The following is a 10,322-nucleotide window of genomic DNA, read 5'->3' on the forward strand; positions in this document are numbered from 1 at the left end:
ATTTAGAAGCTACGAATTCATTGGTAAGAAACTACGACTGACTTTCAAAATAAAGTCTCAATTTTGCTGTGAAACCTAATAAATTTGCTGTGAATTACCATACTTTCTTCGATAAGAAAGTTGGTAAAATTGCTATAAGTAAATTCTATTCCTTTTTTGTATAGATTTTATATATTAACTAAAGATTCGAAATATGATTAACTAAATCAAGTCTTACAGGCGGCAGGGGCATGTTTACGGGCCGCAAGACTCAATCAGATGCTCTTAATTATTGCAAATACAGTTAGGTTTTGTTACGCATGGGAGAATTGAACGTTTATTTCATTTTATTCTTTTCACAATAATAGACTTTTTGCATCATAATGTTGTTAGTAATTGCTATACCAACTTTCAACTTTGGCTTTGTAGAAAGATGAGATGGCGGGTCCAAGATTCTGGTAACCTAAAACAACAGTAGGGACATCATTTCAATCAAAGTTTCTTGCCAAAAATGACCTTGAAGCCGTCGCGATTTAGGATGCAACTGGTTTTTGCGAAGATTTTTAGACTCGGAAGCAAGTTAAGAACATGTTTTATAACCAGGTGGAAAATACTACAGTCTGTTGATTTCAAAAGCATCAAATTTTAAATCCACGCTCAATGGCTTTGAGATGACTGCCAAAAAATCATGGAAGGGAAAATAGAAGTCGTGCACTGACTTGTGCATATTATTCCGCGTCCATTTAGTCCAGGTGGACAGAGGCAGTTAGTGTGAACCCCATCAAACGAACAAACTGAAATTCCTTCACAAGAATGAGTTCCTGTCTCACACGGATCTATAACAAAAAACGTAGATGGATGATTCCAAAATGAGCGACTGAAAAGTGTGCATGCAGTATTTCTTTTTACTTTAGTTACTAAGAGTATGACCAAAACGCGCTGGAAACTGCCAAGCTACCACCAATTCCACTATCAATTAGATGGATTCACTAACAATTTTGTAAACATTTACCCCCGAAACGGTAATAAAATTTTGTTGAACAATACAACAAGTGCTCTAAATGGAAAGAAATATGACATATGCTCTCTAAAAAAGAGTAAAATAAAGTTTTCGAAAACACTATTCTTTCACTCTTTGTTTGTGAGAAAAAATAAACTAAAAGATTTCACCTTTAGATCAGGCGTTATTGTAATTACACAGACAAGATTGAGAGAGCTTCTGTTTTAAATTATCTCTAAAAATAAGTGAAGCAAAATTTTTTTGCAATTATTACTGTTTTTTATTAAAATTATTTTTTAAATCACCTTGAAGAAAGTTACACAAAAGCTTTATTTTTAATAGCTTATAATAGTTTTAATTTGCTTTGGCAGACTGACAGCCCTGAGATGTGATACGTTTTAAAAATTAGGGATATTAAGAGGAAACAAAGGGCTAAATGCTCAAGAAATCTCGGAGACATCTTAAGAACTTCCATGTTCAAAAAACATCTTATATAAAAAAAATTGGTTACGCAAACGTTAGGCTTTAAAAAATTTTTAAGCAAATTGACCGCCAAAAGGGTTGAAGAACTTGTTGCAAGCAGAAAAATCTTTTAGCGACTTTAGCGACAATAATATTTTTCTGTTCCACTAGTCAATGGTAACATGAAACTTATTATTTATTTGAGTGCGTTCAATGATTCGCACTAAGAGCCCTAGTCAAGCTTACGCGACTGTTTTGTAAGATCATGTAAATATCTTGCAAGACTCTTGTGCCAAATTGTATAATCTTACAAACGTCCTGCAAGTTTCTTACAAAATCTTCCAAATTAAGCGTGAAATGCAAGACTCTTTCAAGATAGGTCTGTAAGACTCTTTCAAGAGAGGAGTTTTACCAGATAGGTGTTTTCGCTTGCAAGAATCTTAAAAGATAGGCGTGTTCTCTAGTAAGATTCTTGTAAGTTAGTCGTTTTTTTATCGCTGGTGCCCTCAAAAATATGGTTTCAAATAAAATAGCAAACTTCTGTCAGAAAATTGTGTCAAGTCAATTAAAAAAAACTGACTTTGAGATTTTTTCAGTAAATTCTGGGTGTGTTTTGTTCCTCCTTTCTCATGCGCGCTGGGGACCGGTTTCGGCAGAGTTAAAAACAAACAACTATAGGAGATTTTGAGCAGAACTCTTGGGAAAAAATCCAGGCTCCAGCTCTATTTCAAAAAAAAACAAAATAAATCAAATAATAGCAAAGTTAGGTACAACATAGCAATAACTTTGTCGGAAATATTCTCAAGTTGATTTAAAAAGCAGCATTTTGAGTTTTTTGTGTAATTTCGGCGGTGTTCCCCTCCTCTTTTCTCATCTAGGTAGTGTTGTTATTTTACGTTTTTCCTGTCTCGTTGTCTCATTAATGGCAGCTTTTATTAGCCCTCTAATGCGGCATTACTTCATTCATTTAGAGTTTTGTTGAACCAAATGTGAATTTATGTAAGTTTTCTATCTCTTCCTCATTTGGTAGACCATTAAGTCAAAAATGCGGATGAGTGGGGTCAGAACAAAATGTGCAAACGCACATTACCGAGCCTTCTTGTTATTATTATCACTAAACATGACCAGGTTTTGATTTAGTTTTTAGGGCTTCACAATTTGTCAAATTTGGAGAGAATATGGAATAAGAAAGCAAGGATATCACGTCGCCGATAAGGGATTCGCGACCCATTAAAAGTAAGACTATCGATACGGCGCGGATTTTTAGACTTCTCGAGTAATACTTTTGGTTTTACCTGCAGGCTTCAATAGGATTTTCTGAAGTGTCCTTAAGTACGCCAGGTTGCATATAAACAGGATTCAAAATCCCAACTTAGGCTTGATATGCACCATTCTGTTTCTCAACTGGCGCGACTTTAATTCTGTGAGCTTTTCCAAATGTGCTTTGGATCACTTCAAGCTTCGTTTCAAACGTATTCACATGCTCTCACCAGAGGAGATATTTAGACAACTTAAGTAGTTAAATGCTATTACCAGTGCTCTCAAAAATGGCAGTTGGTTTGTTCTCAATTGAGGATTCCATGGCTTTCGAAATACTCGAAAAGGTCTACTGAAGTCCTCATCGAGAGACAGCAGGAGAAAACTTGAAAACGAAGGGCACTTTACGGAAGAAAGTTACGCGATAAGTTACTCTTTCATCTAATTCGTTCTATTACAAGTCATATTTCAAGTCAGACTGGTACAAAGTATCATACCGAACAGACCACTTAAAATTAGACCACAGAAGAAACAAAACAAATAATTAGTTCTCACGACTCAATAAAACTTTCTCAAAACGTCATGGAACAGTAACCTTGTTCTAAAAATGGTGCGAAAGTTAGTTTTTCCGAATATCCAACTTAAAGTCCACTTTTGGCACCATAATAACATAATAAAGGAGAAATTCGTCGATCTTTAATCAAAAATTATCTTATGCATACTTGCACGATTAAGCTTTAATTGCACAATTTTCATTATGCCCATTAGAAGTTGTCCAGAACTGTGAGCTTTAACTAGACCTTTTTATAAAATTTTCAATCTTCATAAGAAAAACGGATTTTAAGAATTCCAAAATTTCTTGAAGGATTGGTTATTTCTCAAAATACGATGAATTTGGTTGAGTGTTAAGTTGTGCCAATCTCAGAGACCTGCTAGTCTCTGATTTCCATTCAGAGTTAATTGTACGTCCTGGACAAATTTTGTATTTTGAACTGCCCGACTCAGCGTAAGTGAGTGAGCTCCACTCGACTTTGCCTGGTTTGAATTTGGATATCAGAGATTGATTTCACTATGCATTCATATCTAAATCTTCGGTTTGATCATTTTGAATGGATAATATTTACTTACTTTCTGCTTCAGTTGAGGGATGAATCGATCCTGAAACAGAGTAAAAAAAATTCAGTCAGGCTATGCTAGCTAAGTTTTGGTTAAGGACAAAAAGATAAAGATAATTGGTACTCCAGACCAAATACAAAAGATATTTTTCATTTTTTAAGGTGGTAAATTTTAGAAAAAAATATACTGGTAATTAGCCTTCCCAAAACAAAACGCTTATTTTGATACTCTACATATGCCGCATAAGAAATATTTTTTAACTGCAAAATGCTTGTCAAATTATGATAGCATTTCGCCTTTTCGTCAAACTTTTGATTAAAATGCTTGCGAAAAGTTTAACGAGCGCACGAGATCTTTGTTAACTTGGATTCTTTATCAACAATTACCAGATAAATGATCTGAGAGGTTAATAATTCTTTATAAAAAACTAAATTTGTTTTTGAACTATTTTTGCGCAAAATTTAAAGAGGCTGTAATTAAAACTGATAATAATTTACTATTTCCTCACAGGATAAGCGTTCTCCAATGATAATTGTTTGAAAGTAGATCAAAAGAAGTAAATGGTTATGGAAGCAAATATTTTTTGCACATTTTTGTTGTTTCGTCGAAAAAACGGCAAACAAAGTTGATGATCGGCTATTAATTAAGAATAGAAAAAAATATGTTAAATAAGTCAGCCAATGACTTTTTCAAAGACTTATTTTTTAAATTTTAACCAAGGAATTATAACCACGCCATTATGCATTTAACAATTAAGCAATCTTTCTACTTTCTGCATCTGCTACCTATTTTTGCAGCTTTACTTTTAGCGACTGTTTTATCTGAATATTTTTTTATCAAAAAATCAGAAGCAAAAATTATATGAACCCTTAAAGCCGGTAAACGGTGGTTTGTAATTTCAAACTTCTTCAAAACAAACAACAAGAAACAAAATTGAAACTTTTGTTTCAGATCTGACGCAGAAAAATGGAAACTTTGGTTCGTTAAAACAAAATTTACGATGTGAAATAACCTAAATCAGCATAATGCCACTAAACAAAATAAGGCTCGAATACCAAAAATTTTGAAGTGTTTCTTATCAATACTGTTTTTTAAATTTTGGATTCCCTTTTCAAAAGTTTCAGAACAACAAATTGCAACTGATGAAATTGAAATTTTATTGTTATAAATCAAGGCAATTTCAAAACAACAAAACTCACAGTAGTTGCAACATTCGATGTTGTTTTATTAATAAATAAGTTCTGATGGAACACATTAGTACAAAAACTTCATTCGCTTACATTTTGCATTCGTTTCAAAAAGGATTGCACAAAACAGTGAACTATTAAACAGAACATTTTGTTTTTAGTGTTGTCTAAGGTTTTTTAATGCTGTTTTGAAGTTTTTGTGAAAACACATTTTTGGTGTAAGAGAGCTAACAAATAAGATGGGGGATTTGCTTTATAATATCCTGAGTTTCTTCTCTGAGTTCTTTCTCAATCACTTATGTTGTTTTCAATTAATTCCAGTCAGCAAAACTTTCTCAGCTAATTTTATCATTGGAGACTTTGATTTGATGACCAAAAACTATTAGGTCGCATAAGGCTCTAGTGTCCTAAAACCCAACTTAAAGTAACCGTGGCATTCACTTTTTGCTGTACTCTGTTCTTATCGAATTTTTGTCGCGTGGAGAGAAAATTTATAAATAAATCGAAAACGCATATAACAAACTGTAAAACCAAAAAAAACTGTAAAAACACAAAGAAGGGAGGTCAAAAAGCAGATTTTTTTGAAACATTAAATCTTTATTTTTGCAAATTCAAGTTTTTATTCCTAAATTTCTTGAAAGAAAACTGAACTCAAAGAAACTATTATCAAAGTTTCATTTGGATGATTTGTTTATTTGAAATAATATTAGAAGGTACGAAAAACAGATACAAGCAAATTAATGTTACAGAAAGTAATAAGAATTTGATTCGATTTTTTTTCTTACAGCCACAAAAAAACGCAAAAAGTTGAAATTGGTCCTCAAGGATTTCGGTTAGGTTATACTTGCAATCTGCGGGGACCAAATTTTGACTTTTAGAAAAATCCAACACATTCTGATATCTTGGTGGATTTTTGTTTTATGCTTAATCAAATTGGATTCTGACATTACGTGTTAACTTCTTTGCGCTGTGTCCGACAATATCAAATATTAGCTCAAAATTATCAGCCATTTAAGCGCCACATGAGATTAGAAGTAGAAAATTTCGCAGCAACTAAACTCAGATTTCAATAACTTTTCACTCATTATCATGTTAAGTTTATTTTTAGTCTTTATTTTTAGTCTTTATGGGTATCTACACTAAATTTGTAATTAAATTTACACGTTCTGATTAACAGAGTTCACATTTCCTATGTTAATACGTTGTGAGTGTGAAACACACTTTCGATCTTTGCGGACGAAAAGGCGGCGGCCTACATGGAAATTCCAGTCAGTGTTGAAAAATTGAAAGTCATAAGTATTTTTCACCACAAAATATGTTTGACAGAAGCGCGTTCTGCAAAGAATTGTGCGGCAGATTAATAGCAGTATAATCCATCATTTTAGCATTTTAGTAATCTTAAAACATTACTAAAACCGTAACTGTAAAACTGAGCGGCATAAGGATTAAAAGGAATTAATTTTTTGAAATGCCCTTGCAGCCGAAAGTACTTTTCACATCTATTTGATCCTAGTTTTCACTTCAAGGGTCTTAATTGCTTCGTGGAAAGCAATTTCGCGCAATTTATTCACTTTCCGCCTTGATCGGAAGTCGGCAGTTGAAAGCGCCAGCTTTTTCTTTGGAAGTAACTTTTTTGTTACCGGTAGGCGCTCGTAATGATTCCGTTTTCATCTCACTTATGCGAGACTCATAGACGGTTTCGACAAGTTGTAGAATTTAAGAAAACTGAATTGTGGAAAATGATACATACAAATCTATAAAGATTACGTGATTCAAAAACTTGGACTATTTTTTCTCAGCTAGCTTCTCTTCCGGATTAAAAAACACAAGAATGCATCGCTACTAAGTAAACCGAACTCTGTTAAAAATTGTTTCCTTAGTCTTTTTGCTGACATGGCTCGGATCATTCATTCATCTTTTGCAACTGAATTGAATCAGGCTTTTACATTATTGGAACTCTGTTTTGCTCCCCATCTTACAAATCGATGTGATAAAACATACCAGAGTATATGTAGACATCATCCGATGCTTTCAGTGCATGTGAGTAGTTAGTGAGCGTGTCGTGTGAATCTTCCAAAGAGTAACACTCACAACTACCAGACTGCGGAACGTACTTGGCAACGAGTCTGTCCTTTAATTCGGGTGAAGTTTTTCCTCTGCAATTACTCACACAAACAGATCTGTGTTTCATGTTGTTCATTTTCGACCTAAATTAATCAATAAGAATATGTAGCGCCATTTTAATAGAAAAAAAATAAATGGTAGTTGAAATGAAACTTAATTACTCGAGGATAGTATGTTTTAATGTTTGGTGCAAGCTCTGAAATAAAGCGCAGAAGTCTAGTTTCAAAAGCCAGGCTCACTTTACATCAAGCATTTCGCTCCAAGCAAAAAAATCAATAGGCCGCAAAACGTAGACTTTGGGGTTTTCTGGACAACAATACCAACAGCTTCAATTAGTCTGATCCGCATTCCAGACAGCAGTACAAAAACGACCGCAAAATTGTGTTTGATGATCGGCTTGTAAGGCGTGTCATGTTTTAAGCGTAGGAAATCTTCAAAGTCTGAAAGGTGTCATCAGCTTGGTTTTTGAACGCAAAAATGATCGGTATGATTGGTTTGAAACCTTATATTTCATATCAAGTCCCACTGGCCGCTGAGGCATGGCAATGGCCCGCGAGGCGTGGCCAAATGATTATATTGCTAACTTAATAATCCTTATTTTATAGAAAGATTAAAATCGGGGTGAAATGATAGAGGGCCCGGGTCGAGGTTTTTAGGTAAAATTTTTTAAAAATTGCGGTGAATGAGGTGAAAACTTGTAAGAAATGCGGTGATTGCGGTGAATGCGGAGAAAATAAATATTTCACCGCATTTCACCGCATTTCTTACAAAAATTCACCGCAAAATTCACCGTAATTTCTTACAAAAATTCACCGCATCGACTTTTGTGGCAAATTAATATAAGAAATGCGGTGAAAGCGGTGAATGCGGTGAAAAAAATAATTCGCCACATTTCACCGCATTTCTTACAAAAATTCACCGCTAAATTCACCGCATTTCTTACAAAAATTCACCGCATTTGCTTTCCAACTTTGACTCAATTTGATTTAAATTCACGAGAAATATACAAGAAGGAAGTGACAGTTGGCGTAATGGAATAAGCAGTGGAAGGCATGCAGGAGGTCAGAGGTTGGAACACCTGTGGTGACGATTCTTTTTTGTAAGAATACTGAGAACGCGGTGAAAATAAATAATTCACCGTGATTCAAAACATTCACCGCAAAAAGATGTAAGAAATACGCCGTGAAAAATATTTTCTTTCACCGCATTTCATCGCATTTCTTACGAAAATTCATCGCCAAACCTCGACCCGGGGGGTTAAAAGATAGAGGGGTTAAATGATACAGAACTGAATAAATCGGGGTTAAATGAAAGGTGGTTAAAAAATAGGGGTGAAAAAACGGGACACCGTTTTAAAAACCAAGGCTTTAAAATTTAAAAAAATTAACTTTATTCTTTGTTTATAGAATAAGAAGAAATTTTTTCTGGTTGGAAGCAGAATATACCAACGGTTTCTTACGTTTGAAAACAAACAAACTGCCAAATATTTTACGACGTTTTTCTCAAAAAAGGATACCAATTCTCTATTCTTTATAATTACTTACGATCAAAATTTGAAACCAAAACTAAATAAGATCATATCTATAAGTCCTAATTTGCAGTTGGTTATCCTAATTCACAATTCAAACGTTCCCAAAAGCTGATGTGAAAAGAGCATAGAATTCGGAGACAACACTCTCGCAAAATTACGGCCAAAAAGTTAAGACATTTTTATAATGGGATTTTATTGTTAAAAAATTTAACTGGGAATTGCCCAACATTCGTTTACTAGATAGATATATCTTTTTCAATAATCCTCTCTCAACAAAAATTTCACTCCTTTTGTTAGTTTTGTTTGTCATTGTAACTTTAAAAAAAGAATGAGTTCAGTGATTGAGACCAGCAGACAGACAATGCTCTTCATTATACTCGATAGAAAACGTGAGTATTTTGTAGAGAAGGATTTGTCGTTTTTGACAAGATAGAGACTTCGTAAAAGCTTTAAATAACATCAGCCATAATTCTGGGTGACGATTCTATTACGTGATATTGACTTCTTAATGAGTTATTATTTTGGAAAAAAGGTTACCACTTTATATATAATTCGCTGGATTTTTTTGAGCAATCGAAGCATTGGTTCTTTTGGACACAATTATATAGTTTTTAGTATTGTTTTCTCTAAAAGTTGAAAACATAACAGCGAAGAACTCAACAAGCAGTATTCTGGGATAAAAGTTTCTGAAATTTTGCAATTGTTGATCTGACTGTTGAAAAACCAAATGAAAATCGAATCTTTTCGTCTTCTCAGTGTTAATTTCAAGTTGGGTTTTGTTTTGGGTGTTAAGGCTTGATATTATCGGGGATTGGCTTTCAATCAGATAATAGACAAAAATGAAGGCAAAAATATTACAAAAAGAACTTTCTCAGAATTTCCTTGTCAATCAATTGTTATCAGTAACACGGGTCAAAAGAAGTCAATAAATTGAAATTTAATTTAAATTTTGATCTGAAACTATATGAAAATTTGTTCCAATTTACAGTACCCATCAATGCAAAAAGATAGAGAAAAATTAGATAAGCTAAAAATATTTTTTCTTGATTGACATGCAAATTAATCTTAGTTTCGAATCCTGTTTTAGTTTTTTTTGCATGAGAATCATATATGGCTCTGGTACAATCGAGTTCGTTAGTTGAAGTTCGAATTGGGTTTCTATGGGTGGGAGAATCTGACTTTCGAAATCTCATTTAGGGCAATAAGATAAAGATCGCACCAAGACAGAATTTGAACTGAGTTTAGTTTTGTGGGTAATACTTATCGACATAGCAATTGAGTTTGTCAGGCAAGTTTTTCTTTTATTTTCTGTAACATTAATGAAAAAATTTACTAATTTTTTGGTGGTTTTTGATCCCATCACATCCTCCTGTATGTTTAAGGATTTAGGTTCTTCAAATCTATCTAGTTTTCTCTTTTTTTTATGTTCGTAAAGTTTTTGGTGATTTAGGTTGTGGTTGCTCTGCAGCCGATGTTTTTGTCTTTTCATTGGCCTTGGGAAGAATGCCTTCTGAACTGGTTAAACTGTAGTTTTTGCCCACTTTACAGTCTGGTCTGTTCTTTTAGCTGTTGGATTATATACGGGTGATTTCAGATCTTAATTCTCATTGATTCGCACCATCTTTTAAGATCTCCACTTACAAATTCGGGACCATTATCAGACACT

The 10,322-nt window shown here is 33.7% G+C and overlaps 1 protein-coding gene across 1 annotated transcript; it reads right to left on the bottom strand.

Moving 5' to 3' along the window:
- Nucleotides 1-388: 388 nt before the first annotated feature.
- Nucleotides 389-7,201, bottom strand: LOC142356447 (uncharacterized; the record flags this gene model as incomplete). The annotated part of the gene is made up of 4 exons (XM_075408361.1): nt 7,003-7,201; nt 3,827-3,856; nt 699-815; nt 389-442 (listed from the first exon to the last, which is right to left on the bottom strand). Coding segments are annotated over exons 1-4 (400 nt in total), but the record flags the coding sequence as incomplete, so codon positions are not given.
- Nucleotides 7,202-10,322: the final 3,121 nt, after the last annotated feature.

The sequence above is a fragment of the Convolutriloba macropyga genome, unplaced genomic scaffold (assembly GCF_964194025.1).
Source record: "Convolutriloba macropyga unplaced genomic scaffold, txConMacr16.3 SCAFFOLD_6037, whole genome shotgun sequence".
Taxonomy (NCBI): Eukaryota; Metazoa; Xenacoelomorpha; order Acoela; family Convolutidae; genus Convolutriloba; species Convolutriloba macropyga.